Raw genomic sequence first — 14,256 nt, 5'->3', positions numbered from 1 at the left:
CTTCTCCCCAAAAATTTTGTGCCATGAGATGAACTTCTTATAATAATTTTCCTCTGTTAGAGTTGGAGCTTGATGATAAGGGCTGTTTTAGCAGCAATCTTTGGGTTGAAAGCTTGGGTAGATACTACAGCAATTTATGGATGATTTATTATACTTTAGGCAGCTGCACTGTATTTGGCTTGGCTTAGCTTGACTTGGGTAAATCCACCAGTATTTTCTGTGTTCTGTGAAATAATTGCTGTAAAATGGGAAATTTCAGCTTTTCAGAATTTGGGTTTTGTCGCAACAAAACAATGTCTCCCTACCAGCATTGTCACCGCTGGCTCAATGGTTCCATTGCTGGCAGTTGCCTCCTGCTTTTGTTATAGAAAGATAAAGGATCCCAAAGGAAAAGTTTTGCTCTGGTTTATAGAATTGGTCCCATTTCAGAACAAAGCTCTTATCGTTCCAGAGCAGTTAAGGCCATTGCTAGGCAGAATTTCACAAATTTCCAGATCTGAAACTTTCTTTGATGTATGAGTTATGGGAGTTGGTGAGCCCAGAAAATCACACAGGCTGGTGCTGATGTGGAATAAGTTAGGAGAAAAACCTTGGTATTTTGTGAAAATGTTGTTGACAAATCATTAGTTTGAGCTTCAAAAGATGCTGGGATAAAAATGGAAATTTTTTGGATGTTTCATGGAGGCAAAAAAAAAAAAAACATATTGGCTCGTCCTACATCTTATATGGCCTGAATCAGAAATGGCCAAATGTCAGGAGTTTGCAGCTGCGATACAGGAATTTCATTTATCATCAAAAAGAGAAAGAGCTCCTTCATGCTGAGATCAGAACTGGGCTAACTACACCATTTCCTTGTCCAGCCTTCGTTAGGGTGTTCCAGCGGCTGGGAGCAATGATTTATTCCATCACGTTACCCAAACCCTGGTAAGGACCACGATGGGGCCAGGCCACATGGATTTTTCTTTTTTTTCTTTTTTTTTTTTGTCCTGCACTTGTACGGCATCAGGCCCAAGGGTGTCCTGGCCCAGAGTATTGCAGTGGTAGTCATGATGATGCTGATAATGTTAAAGGAAGTGATCAAGGCAAAGTTTGTACGTAGAGATGATATTTTTTTTTTTTTAAGCTTCCTTATATATTTGATAAATCAGATGGCTTCCAGTGACACGAGCCCCTCTTCAGGTCTGGAATAACAGCACCAGACTTCAAAGCTACATGCAGGATGAGAACACCTGTGCAGAACTTGAGCCTATAGGTCTCGGATCATTTCCAGAATAAAATCTAGTGGGTATTTGTGGGATAGGGATGGTCTTAGTCACAGAGAAAACAGTGATAAGTTAGTCATCTTTTGGGGCAAAGAGAAAGCTAATTACTTCTAAAATATATCTGTATGCGCATGTAGAATGTGTGCATGAGTGTGTATGTGTGGTGTATACAAAAAGAAAAATTTTGATATTATGACCTATAATTATCAATCCCTTATGTGTAACTAATCTATATAACATTTTGCATATAGAATAATACAGTAAGAAACTGGATGATCTCTTAATCTACTTTATACCAGCATTGCCGGTTACGTTTCTGAACTGGTGGAAGACCAAAACGTGTCCAGAAGTGCTGAAAAAGATCAGTGCTTTATTACTTGTTATTAAATAACAGCGTTGTCCCGACTGCCGAGGCTGCCCCAGACAAGGTGCCATCGTTCCACCAGCACCAGCAGAGCTGCTCCAGCCAAGCACTTGGCCCAGTTGGATGCATCCGGAGGTGCCACCACCCTCTCCGAACCAGCGCTGCGATGAGCGCACGCTCCGTAACTCAACACAACTTCAAGAGCAGATGAAGTTAGGTGTCTTGGGGTCCCGGAGTGGCCACCAACCACTCAGTGAACCCACCACTCGTCTCCCAGCCCTGCTTCCCAACGTGTGGGCTGTGACTTGGCTGGATGATCCCCACGTGCCCAAAGTAAGGGCTTTCTTGCTGTGGTGTGTTGATGTAGCACCAAGCACCATGGTAGGAGGGATGCTGCCCACCAGCTGCAGCTCCCCGCGTGTCCACGCCTGGTGAGGAAGGGGATGGGAGGCAAGAGCAAGGCTGGAAGGAGGAGAAGCTCATCCCCTTTCGCCCATGCGTGTGCAGATAGGCGCAGACGAGGAGGTTTCGGACAGCAGCTCCGTCGTGGGGAGGTGGAGTCGGGGACGGGAGCGTGTGTGTGTCTGCGTGCGCCGGGGGCACAGGCAGGGAGCAAAGCAACCGCCCGGAGAAGGTGACTGCAGGAGGGGAGGGGAGAGGGCTACAATTGGTACCAGATGCCCTCAGAAACTAATGACCTGACAAACGCTGTGCTCATAAAACAAATTCTTTAAAAAGGAAGCAAATGGAAATATAAGCTAGTGAAAGAATTTGCAGCAGCTGCCCTGAAACCATTTCTCACTTCATAAACAGGTCTGCATTGAAAAAACAGCCCCTTTCTTCTTGTTCTCCTTTGTGGTCCCCTCCTGTGCCCACCGGCTCTTTCAGGGCTGTGGCCTGCAGGTTTCCACCATGTCTTTGGCTCGGTGGACTTGTCCAGAGTCAACAGCACGTTGCGTTCCCTTAACGTCCATGTCGGCACCGTGTGGGTGTTTTTGTATTTTTGATTTTTGTGTGTGTCTGTGTGTGTCTTTTGTTGGGATTTCTAGCCGTGCATCCTTTGCTGGAGAGGTTGAGCGAACGCAAGGGGCAAAGGCTGCCTCGGCAGCGCACAAAAACCCTCGGCAGCCCCGTGCAAAGAGGCGTTTGGGTACACCTCCCTCCCTCCTCTCCCCAGCTGCCACCTGAAGCTGCAGCACCTCTGCCCCTGCTTCAGGAGGGCTGCTCTTGGGTTGGTTTTGTTTTTTTTTTTTGCACTGGTACCACTTAGTAAAAGATAAAGCCTGACCGCCAGATAACCAGGGCATTTTCTTGTGGGAGGTGTTGTGTCAACCCTGTGTCCTGACCCTATTCCATCCCAGGTAATTAATCTGCTGGCTGCATTTCACTGATGGAGACCACAGCCCCCTGGCCGACACTCCTCTTGGCTGTGGGACTATTTCTGATGCTTAATTAATCAGTACCAAACGGCTGGTCCTTGGTGGGAAGCTGCTGCGGTGAGGAGGGGGCAGTTTATTCCCCAGGGATGGGTGACACAAGCTTTACCGGGACCTCTTGTAACTTGAGGTGCTGCACAGGGGAGGGTAATTCCTCCTTTTAATGCATCTCACCTTGGTGGCCACAGCTGGGTCTCTAGAGCTGGACAGGTGCGTGTTGGGATGATCTGGATCCCAAAGAGCCTGATGTCAATGTGCACAGGCTTGAAATGCTGCGTGAGCCTGGGGGGAGAGCAGAGCTGCTGAAGACCATCAAAGCAGAGTGAGAAGGTGACCAGAGTGGGGTGGAGGAGACAGCTGCAGCATGTTCAGCTTCTCCCTTCCACCACAGGCTGTGTGGACACGAAGCTTGGGCAACTCTGCTGCCAGGTCTGGGGGGGACGCTGTATGTAGTTTGAAGAACATCTCATGGATGGTTCCCTAGTATCTGCAGAGGTTCCTTCTCCAGCTAAACTTTTCCTTGCAGTTGGAGAATCATCTGTGGATTCTCTGATGTCTACTACAGGGTTTGACACACCTGTCGCCTTTCTGTCAGCACAGGCTTTAAAAAGGCCTCTTCATCTTTTTTTTTCCTGACCATCTGTTGCTGAAAATCTCGTCTTATTCTGTGCTAAGGCTGGCTGAAATTGAGTTGTGGATTCAAAAGTTACCAGGAAGGAGAAACACCCAATGTTACTATCTGGGCTTTGTTGCCTTTGGAAAGTGCAGATCTCTTGCTGTCCACTGTCTGTCCCCACGCACTCGTGTCTGAGACACGTGTGAGCAGAGGATGTATGGGAGGACACATGCGAGTGGCTGCGATCACATGTGAGTCTAACGGTGTACTCGCTATGGCACCACAGAGCACAGTTTCAGGAGGTCTCTTGCCACAAGATCTCTGGTGTCCAGTATGACTTGAGCATGTTGGAGATGAGAAATTGTTATGTGGTAGAGACTTCTTTGTGCCAGAGAAGCTGCAGCACTCTCAGGAAGGTGCTGCAATGACTGGTGTTTATTCCAGCATTCAGGAGTGCTGCTTGATAGAACCATCTGATATAAAGTTTGGCCATGGGAGTTGTGGCCATGCTGGATGTGTCACCTGCCTGCCCTCTCCCCATGATTTCCTTCCTCTTGCTCCCTTGGTCCACCCACATCGAGCACCACCAACCCCTTTGGTGTGCAGGCTCTGAGCAATGCAGCCTGTGCACCCTGGGGCAGAGGAGCTGGAGCAGCCCCACCAGAGAGCACGGATTTTGAAAGGAGCATTGTTAGGCCGTGCCTCCTTTCATCAGCATAGAAGGACGTGGTGGTCTGTGGGAAGGTGTGGGCTGAGGCTGGGCCAAGATCCAGCCAAGGCAGAACTGGGAAAAAGTACCCTCCTGGCATCACTTTCAGGAGACTTCAAGCCTGGGAGAAGCTGGGACTGGAAATTTTTTAGGAAAAATTTCTTTACTGAAAGAGTGGTCAGGCCTTGGAAGAGGCTGCCCAGGGAAGTGGTGGAGTCACCATCCCTGGAGGTATTTAAAAGACGTGTAGATGAGGCGCTTAGGGACATGGTTTAGTGGGCATGGTGGTGTTGGGTTGACGGTTGGACTCCATGATCTTAGAGGTCTTTTCCAACCTTAATGATCCTATGACTGAGGGATAAGTGTGCATCTCTGTAGGCATCTGTGACCTGCTGAGCATCCCACGCAGGTGCCATCCAGAGAGCCCCTCCTTGCTGCAGAAGCCCTGGGACCCACTTGCTGATCCTTCCCTCTTCCCCTCCATAGCTGCGTCCACGGTGCCTGTGCAGGATCAGGAAGCTGCACGCGGCCGCTTCTTGCTCACGTTGCCACCCTCAACTGCACCTCCAACAGCCCAAGGCACATGGCGTGCACCGTCACCTGCGAAAAGGGCTTCGTCCTCCGCTCCGGCCATGGGAAGAGCCTGGGTTCCATGCAGGTGAGTGGACCTCAGGGTGGGGGTGACCTCACAGCCCATGGGACCGAGTGCTAGTTAAGAAAGGTTTAACCACCCTGAGGTGGCTGGAGTGACCCCAGGACACCTTTTTCTTCCAGCCCTGACCTCATCAATGCTCTTCCAATGAACCTCAGCCCAGTAGAGGCTCTGGTGCTGGACTTCCGTGCTGGTGGCTGGTGGTCCAGCTTTGGGGACCTCTCTCCTTCCCTCACTGCAGTACTCTTAGCTGCCTTCAGACCACGGTGCTGCCTGCAGACTATGGCTCTGCCGGGCAAAAAGCTGCTGCAGGGGATGTCCCAAGCCAGGGTGACGCACTCCCGCAGAGGGAGAGGTAGCCATTTCTGTTCTCCAGATGGGCATTGGTGGGACGGTTAAACATCCTTGGGACATTTTCTCTCTTAAAGCTGAAGTTAGTGGCTCAGGAAAAGATGAAGTCATTGCAGAGCAACTATATTTAGAGGCAGCCAACAGCGCTGAGAGCTTTTCTTCCTTTGTGTTGCGTTGCAATAATGCTGCCCGCACCAGCGGGGCAGCGCAGAGGTCACCATGAAAGAGTTTGTCCTGCTTTCCAGAGGGCTGGGGGATGCCTCGTAAAAGCCATAAGCCAGCATGGCTTGGTTGGACTTGATGATCTTGGAGGTCTTTTCCAACCTTAATGATTCTATGATTCTATGGCTCTTGGCCATTGACCGAGGAGACCTGGAACTGATGTGTCCTTGGGAGCTGAGCTGTCTTGGGTTTGGGCAGTCACCTTGGCAGGGTTGTGGGCAGTGTGTCCCATCTGTAGGCTGTTCCTGGAGGGGAAAGAGGAATTTTTGGGGCTGAGCTGGTCCCTGTGCCAGCCTGAGCGAGAGCGTGAACTCTCAGGGAGTGGAGACAGATGGAGGCGAGTCAGGCCATGTCAGCAGGATGGACCTCTCATCCCCTTGGAGAGTTGCAAGTGCTCGTGATGCCTGGCAGGCAAGTTTCCCATGCTGCAGCCGTCGGTGTTAGCCGAAGGAGAGGTGGGCACTGGAAAGTGCAATGGGGCAGCTGGGGATGCACCTTTTGGCCCCTCGTCGCTGGGGAGGTTATTAATTATACGCCCACATGGGCCAAGGCATGCCCAGGGAAAACAAAATGTTCCCATTCTCCTCTGAAATGAAACCGCACAAAATAAATCTGCCGCGGGTGACAGTTTTCATACATTTGGCAGCAAGATGGGAAGCTTCTGGACAGAGCTTGGCCATGTGGCTGTCACAGCTGATGGCAGCTTGCAGATGCCCTGCCCTGAGCCCCGTAGTGATGTTACTGGTTTGGCTGTGTGGCCCTACACAGCTTGAGGCATTTTGGGAAAATGCATACAGCTCTTCCCTGAGCATCCTCTTCACCTGGTTCAGCTGCACCATGATCCTGCTGCGCACCCAAGAGTACCAGACTCAAATTTAGTGATGTCCTTCAGAGCCGCCACATCCAGGTTCAATCAAAACGTGTTGGTTGCGGGAGGACAGGTCACACACTTGACCATGTGAGCAGCGTGGTTGTACTCAGCCAGTGAAGGGACATCAGGAACACTTGAAAGACACCTCTTTGGTCTGGAGCCCCTGCCTGAGGGCTGCTGGGCTGGGGTTAGCGGTCTGGGAGTGAAAATCATAGAACAGTTTGGGTTGGAAGGGACCTTTAAAAGATCATTTAGTCCAACCCCCCCTGCCATGGCTATCTTTCACTAGACCAGGTTGCTCATGGCACACCGTCATCCACCACTCCGTTTTGATGAAGTCCGTGGCACACGTTGATCATGTTTAGTGGTGGGACCACTGGGGGTTAGGTTCTCATGCAGTCCCCCAGCTGCGTAAGAGGGGCTGTGTAATTCGGATTTGTGAAAGAGGTTATATGAACCTCTGATTTCAGTGGGGTCTGTGGGCTGAGGCATGAGAGAATCAGTGCATTTAGGGAAAAACAATCAACAGGAGAGCGGCCGGTCAGCGGCTGAAGTAAGACTTGATCTTGCAGGGGAGAAAATGGCAGTGCACAGAGCTGGGAATAACTTGTAGCTCAGGAAGTTGTAGCGTATCTCAAAGGGATTTTTCTTTTTTCCCTTAACGTGCTCTGGCACCGCTCAGACAGTGTGCATGCAGCTAGCGTTTTCTGGAGGCAAGCAGTTGCAGACGAAGCATTAGAAGGTCTCTTGTGCAGGTGGCTTGCGTGTTACCCCAAGGGCCATTCACTGCTTTCACACCCCAAACGTCACCCCATGAACAGGTAGGGGCTTTGCGACTCAGTGTCCGGAGTGGGGAGGAAGGGCATGTTGGGCGAGGAAGAACGGGGGAAAGCTCTCCTTGTCCTGAAACCTGGGTCAGTCCTTTCTGCTGTGGTGGCAAACCGGTAGATTAAAGCTCACTCGCAGGGGTCTGATGGAGCCTCGCTTTCTCCGCAGCAGGAGGTGGTGCTGACATGCAGCTCAGGGCGGTGGGACAGATCTGTGACTTGTGACCCTGTCGACTGCGGTGTCCCTGACCAGTCCCACGTGTACTACGCAGAGTTCTCCTGCCCCAAGGGGACCACCTACCTGCAGAGATGTTCCTTCTCCTGCATCCACCCAGCCAAGCTTCAAGGTACGGTCTGGAGTGCTGAGGGATTTAAATCTCCTTGTTTGGTGCCACCTTTTCATGCCTGTCCCAAGCTGTTCAAACAGAGCATCGCGACTTCAAATTTCCCAGTTATCCTGGCTTCTCCCAGCCAGGTGGGCTCTCGAGAGACCTCCTGAAATGGTGGGCATCCATCCCCCTTGAGCGGGGACACCATAGTGTGGGGATAATTCCCTCTGACTCCCATCGCCTGACTGGCAGCCCTTATCTATCCACCTGAGGGCATAGGGATGTCTTCTCCTGATAGCTGATGAGGTCTGGCAGCCTCCAGCATTTCGGGGACGAGGGAGGCAAGAAGCGTGCAGGCAGCCAGCGCGGACAGACAGGACTTCAGAGAGCTAAAAGTGGCTGGGTGCCTGGTGGCTGTGGAGAAGTGTGTGGCTCAGGAGTCCTGGGGCTGTATAAAGCCGTAGAGGCTGATGCCCACAGCTGCAGAGCAGTCTGGGAGATGTTCACCACCCAAACACACAGCAGTCCCCCAGACGTGCCATGGCCTGGCTTTCATTCTGCCGACTCCATCAATAGCCGCAGGAATGTTTTTAAGCCAAGTCGGAGAAAGAGAGCTACTGTTCCTGTCTCTACAAGGCTGAGCTGGATGGGGTTTCAGGGGTAATTGCCTTGACAGCTTCAAGCATTGGGACTTTATGTGAGTTTCCACCAACGCCTTTGCTCTGAACAATCACATACAACAAATCATTTTAATGGGTGCCCTATTTTATGGAGACATTTATAGCTGAAACGTATGAAAATAATTTACTTTTTTTTTTTTTTAAAGTTAAACCTAAGGAGCAAAAACTGCAGGGAATTAAGGTCTCATTTCATGACAGGGGGCATGCCGGCAGATCCCCAGCGTGAGCTGATCAAAGGGTAGCGTGCGAACGACGACTCGACAGCCCAAATTCTGCGCGAACCGATGCCCGTTGCCTTGGGCGGGTCAGCTGAGGGCAAGGTTTTAACCTGATCTTTCACTCACAGCCACCTCTTGTTCCCGCTGAAGTCAACTGGAGGTTTGCCATGGGCTCCCTTGGTGGGAAGGCTCCTTGATGGAGCGCCCTGGGTGACTTCCAGCGGCTGACGTGGTGCTCAGCCAAGGCTGCCGAGCCACGCAGGTAAATTCGCAGAGGTCCAGCCGACTCGGCTGAGCTGTCGAGGCAGGGACGTGCCTGATGCTTGTTCTCCCCGAAGGCTCGCATCCTTACGGGCAGGCTCTCAAGGCTAATAAATGCTAAGAATAGGCAAGGGAAGGATGACACGGCTGCAACGGCGCTCGGAGGCGGGTGGCGGACCTCAGCAGTGCCGGCCTGCCGGGAATGCAGGCACTATGCGGAGGCATGGTCTTGTCCCTGGTCCAAGAGCAGTTGTAGGCAGAGCAGCGATCCCACAAAAAGAAAGCGATGCTCGAAGGGAGTGTGGAGCAGTCTTGCCGCACCAGGAACCTGCTGATCCAAACCCCTCTGTAGGAAGAGTCCCGTTCACTCCAGTCCAGCTTCTTCTTGCTCAGCAGTTCCCAGTGAACCCTCCATCATCCACACCATGGGGGTGATGCAGTCCTGGACACTTACCGCAGGCACCCAGAGCTGTGCAGTTTCGGCCACCCGTTAGCCGGGTCTACCAAACCCCCTTTTTTCTAGAGGGACAACAGAGAGTTGGGCTGTAACACTCAACCTAAGCTTTTAGTAATAGGTGGTTTGAATTCCCAGTCACACCAGTTAAGGCTCCAACATCTGTCCTGCTGGCACTTTCCAACTTGCGGTGCACGTGTAGCACAGGGTATGACAGCTTGTAAGGGAAGGTAAGGACAAGCTGCAAAAAGCACCTGGGGAGAATGGAGATGGGCTGAGCTAAATATGACAGATAGCTGTCATACACAAAACCCCCCAGCCCACTCAAGGCTCTCCTGAGACGTCACCAGAGAAGGGAAGTTTAAGGGAAAGTTTTGGGGAGATTTGCAGAACCAAGATCCTTTGTCCGTTCCCTAGAAGTTGTCCCTTCCCTGCTTCTGTCTGCATTCAAGGAATTTGGTTTCTGCCCCAGCCTGACCAACCATGCAACAGGGTCCATGGTCTTCATATTTGTTGCCTCCCTTGGCATCAGTATCTGCTCTAACGAGAGGACTTTTGCTGGTTGCTCTGAGCTTCCCTCAGCAGGACTCCATCCCCCAGTCAGCTGTAACCCCAACACACTGCTTCTCTTTTGGGGTCAGGAACAAACCAGTGGCTGACCTGCCTGGAGGACGGTCTCTGGTCGCTCCCCGAAGCCTACTGCAAGCTGGAGTGTGACGCGCCTCCCGCGGTGGCCAACGCCAAGCTCCTGGTCCCGCGGTGCCTGCAGGGGAACCACGACGTGGGCTCGATCTGTCGCTACAAGTGCAAGCCTGGATACCACGTGGCCGAGAACGCAGCGGGCAAGCCTAAGAAGTAAGTCTGTGGTGGGTCTGATATCACTATTTCCTTCCTCCTCTTCTCCCAACGTGAGCAAGGAGGAGAGGTGATGGAATGCTTGGCAGTCTCGAAGAGCTGATTTGATAGGTACAAAGCAGAGCAGCTTGCTCTGGTCATGCAGACTTCTTGAGATAATGAGAGGCATTCCCCTGGTTTAGGTGGGAACAAGATGCAAGCTGCTGTTGTATGCGTGTATACTTTAAGTGCCTTAACCTAAAGCATGCAAATTTTCCCGTGCATCCCAACGTACTTGCCAGTTGCTGAAAATTAAGCGTGTACAAAGTGTTTGTGGACTCTCGGGTAATTAGATGTAATAAGATGCTGGAAGATTCCTGGAGCTGCTGTCTTTCCTACAAGTGATAAAACATAGATCAAGGCATCGGGGCTGTAAGAATGAATGACTGCCTTTTGTCAGGGTTAACATTTTACCCCCTGCACGTCTTGGCTAAATTTAATCTCAAGCATTGGCATTTCAATTGGAGAAGGTTTTTCCCGATGCTTCAGGGGAAAAATTCCCGGTGACTCACTAGCCCTGCGCTCAGCCAGTGTCGTGACGCTGGGGGGTAAAGCAGCATTTTGTCTGTGATGCCTCCAGCTGAAGTCCCTGTTGGGTATGGTCACTAAAGATTCTCTGGCGCTGGCCGGGTCCTCCCCGGAGTCTTGATGCTAGCCCAAATCGGGTAATTATGTGCTAATTGTTTAATGCCCCCTTCCAGTTTTAATTGGATGCAGACTTCATCTCTACTTTGCTCTGGGGTAGGGTTGTTGTGCACTGGGAAGCAGTTGCCAAATTTCTTGCCTCGTAATGAAGGAAGTGGTTTCTGTAAACAGCTTTTCGCAGTGTTAGGAGCATTTCTTGGGCCAAGGGGAGCTAAGCAAATTATGATTATGGCTACAATCACATGGACTGCTTTGCAAACTGCAGAGCAGCTTGCATGCCTGTGGCATTTCAGGCACTGGATGTGCAATCAGATCAACGCAGCTTGCAAAGTTAGGCCATCTCAGTCATGCTGCAGCAACTGCTGGTAAGAAGGATGCCCTCCGGGAGCTCCCGAGGCTCCTCCGTGTGTGTGTAACATCCCTATGGGTCTGAACAGCCTGTGAGACAAGTCAAGGAAAATCATGCAAAGTGGTTTACGTTTTCATAGCCGTGCATGTTGACATAGCGTTTTCACATTTGCTATTATCATTACGACTAATTCGTCTAACATCTTTGATGGTAGAGCAAGATCCTGTTAGGTAGGCAAAAAAACATTAACAGAAGCAGAAACTTCAGTGTTTTCTTACCAGGCAGATTAATTGCCATGTGAGTGGCCTGACTCAAAGCAAAAGCCTTTCCTTGGAAGTGTGAACGCCGGCGTACCGTCCCATCTGGAGCTCTGCGTGTATACTCAGCACAAGTACAAACCCCTTGGCACATGTAGTGGGTAGCAGCTACTAGCCAGTAAGCGGGCCAGTCAGCTGCTGGGTTGCTGGAAATCCTTCTGGTCTTTCAGCCCTGTCAGGCAGAGGGTGGGAGCTGCCAGGGTGAGAGGTTGCTTTCTTTGTTCAGGCCAGTTTTGGAGAAAGCGAGTTGTTGGAGAAGGTGATGGAGAGCTCTGGAAGGGGCCAGGACTGGTGGGGTACAGGTTGTTGATGCGCTGGTGAGGGAGCAGGGTCTCAGCTGATGACTTGGACATCAGGTTTTGGGGTCTTCTGAAGTCTTCCTGGGTTCCTTCTGCGTTCAGCAAACTGAGTTCTTGATCTATTGTCTCCTCGTTGCCCATCAACCCAGCAAGCACCAGCCTTGGTAAAGGATTTAGTGTTGTACGGGTGTTGATGCGCATAAGAAAGCAAGATTCTTTACGTGTGCTAGATATTGGACAAAAGTCAGGCATGATCCACAGCTGAAGACTCCCCATGCCAGCTGACTAGCCCAACCTTGGAAATACAGTCAGGCTCCCTTTGAATTATTCTCCTAGCTCTAGCGGTCGTGCCTTTTTAGAGGGGAACGATGGAAGGAGTGTAACCCTCGACTGGCCTCACCAACAGCTATGGGGCTCAAACTGTTCTCCAGGGAAGGCGTAGAGGTATCTTTTGATGTCTGTGGGTTCCCAGGGGATCAGCCCACTCTGCTACTATGTAAAAGACATGTTCATCTTCTCACAGCACTGTTATAAGAAGCTTGGTCATTTCCTTCAAGGGCTGCTTGTAGGCACGTTCCTTCAGAGATGGCTCTGGATCCCCCATGGACAGGGACAGTTAAGCTGTAATGTGAGCAAGCAGGAACCCAACCCAGCCAGGGCTGGGCGTCACCTCCTGACTAGCTGCTTTTTTCATCAGCCTTCTGCAGTGCATTCCTCTCTCATGCACCTCGTAAAACACCGTGGCTGCTACAGCTGGACTGGGTACCCAGCCCCTGGGCTTTGCTCTTCACGTGGTAGGGCTACGGTGCCCACCTTATGCAGGCCTGAGCCGTGGCTGGGATCCAGCTGCCTGTGTCCAAGATGAGATGCTCTTGGACACAGATGCTCGTATGATTCCCTCACTTCTGTTTCCTTAGTCGAATTTTGCTGCAGGGGCAGTAAGGTTACTTAGAAGGCTCCTGCAGTCTTAGTTGAAATTCATTTCCCGTAGCATAAGTGGAAGAGAAAGGGGATAAAAAATTCTGTTGTCTCGGAGAAGATGCTTTTATCTATTAACCTGAGTGAGGAAAGGCCCTTCAGAAATCACTGCTTGTCAACAAGGGATCCGCAAGGAAATGTTGGTTGTGTAATCAAGATCCTGCCAGAGATTTGCTGCCTTTCTGCTGGCAGGATCATCTGACTGACGATGCTGACATGAAGGGTAAATCTTCTTTGACTCTTCCTAAAGGAAATCTGTTTTCAGCATGGAGAGCCCACATAACAGCCTGGTTTCCAGCTGCCAAGCTATTTCGCATCTAACCCCAAAATGACGGTAACAAGGGGAACTTAACACGTGTATTCGTGCTTTGTGATGGGAATTCTCTGGTTTATGGGCAGCATTTGTCCAATGGCAGCACCAACCCACCCACCTGAATCGCACAGAGCAATGAACTGCCAGGGAGCAATGTTTGGCATCCTCCAGGGCTGTAGCGTTGAAAAGAGCCAGCCTGAAAGTCAGAGGTCAGATACTTCGGGGAAAATGGGCATCACCCCCGCAGTGGTCCCTGCTGTTGTTTCCACCACAAAATGCCATCTGGAGCAGCTCTCCAGTAGGAATATCTAGGACATCCTTTAGAGGAGCACTCTAATTGCTGGGGGGATGCTCTCAGTTTGGGGACAAAAAAGGTCAGTCCCTGCAGAATGGTTGTTTCACTTGCCCAATGCGGGCTGATTCCTTGGAGAGAAGAGATTTTTGGGATCTCAGACCAACTTTTGTGAGAGGTTGGGCCCCTTCTGCTAGCTTGAGGGAATGAAGCAAAGAAGAAGCGGGCACCCAGGTCTTTTCAGGCAGCTTTGAAAGTCTCAGCCTGCATTTTGACCAGAGATCAAGGCAGCCACGAGACAGTCCAGCCCCCTGATGAGCTTCCATGGAGATGTCAGCCTCTCTGCCTCCTCTTCCCCATCCAAAGGCTACGGAGACCATGAAAGAGGGAGAGGAGGCGGGAGAACATGGAAGAGAAAATGGACTGAAAGGAGTTAGCAGACCGGGGGCTGGAAACGTATCGGAAAGATCACAGCAGGCAAAGCAAGACAGCCTAACCCAGGAGCATCGGAGTTTAGCAGCGCACGGGGCCACTGGACGTCTGTGGTGGGTGCAAAGGCGTGGGGTGCTCGCTGCTTCTGCCCACGTCTGGTCCCTTCCAGAGAAAAGGCAAACACCCGCGCAGCTGAGGGAGCCAAGCAGCCAGGTAAAGAAAACACAGGCTGTCAACTGGACTCCTGTGTCATTTCCACCTCTAAGGTCTCTGAAGATTTACAGCCCAGGTTGCCCATGCTGTTTGGAGCCCAGCAGCGGAGGTCCTGCAAAGCTGATGTTGCTTTCTTTCAATTTACCAGCAAATCTCCCTGCTTCTCCCCTACTCTTTTTGAAGCTGTCAGTCTCCAGCTATGGGAGATGAGGCTTTAGGATCATTTATTACCATTCCTGTACGGCAGACCCAGTTCCCCCAAGCTGGCCACC

The 14,256-nt window shown here is 51.1% G+C and overlaps 1 protein-coding gene across 1 annotated transcript in view; it reads left to right on the top strand.

Moving 5' to 3' along the window:
* PAPPA2 (pappalysin 2) overlaps nt 1–14,256 on the top strand; it is a gene marked incomplete at its 5' end in the record, with an annotated part of 64,532 nt that overhangs the window by 26,139 nt on the left and 24,137 nt on the right. The window contains 3 exons of the mRNA XM_009585837.1: nt 4,874–5,045; nt 7,480–7,657; nt 9,894–10,107. Of these exons, the coding sequence (XP_009584132.1) occupies nt 4,874–5,045; nt 7,480–7,657; nt 9,894–10,107 (564 nt within the window). The remainder of the gene's footprint in view (nt 1–4,873; nt 5,046–7,479; nt 7,658–9,893; nt 10,108–14,256) is intronic.

Source organism: Fulmarus glacialis, unplaced genomic scaffold, assembly GCF_000690835.1.
Source record: "Fulmarus glacialis isolate BGI_N327 unplaced genomic scaffold, ASM69083v1 scaffold3789, whole genome shotgun sequence".
Taxonomy (NCBI): Eukaryota; Metazoa; Chordata; class Aves; order Procellariiformes; family Procellariidae; genus Fulmarus; species Fulmarus glacialis.
Note: the sequence above shows the minus strand (reverse complement) of the source record. Positions and strands in the feature narration are given on the sequence as shown.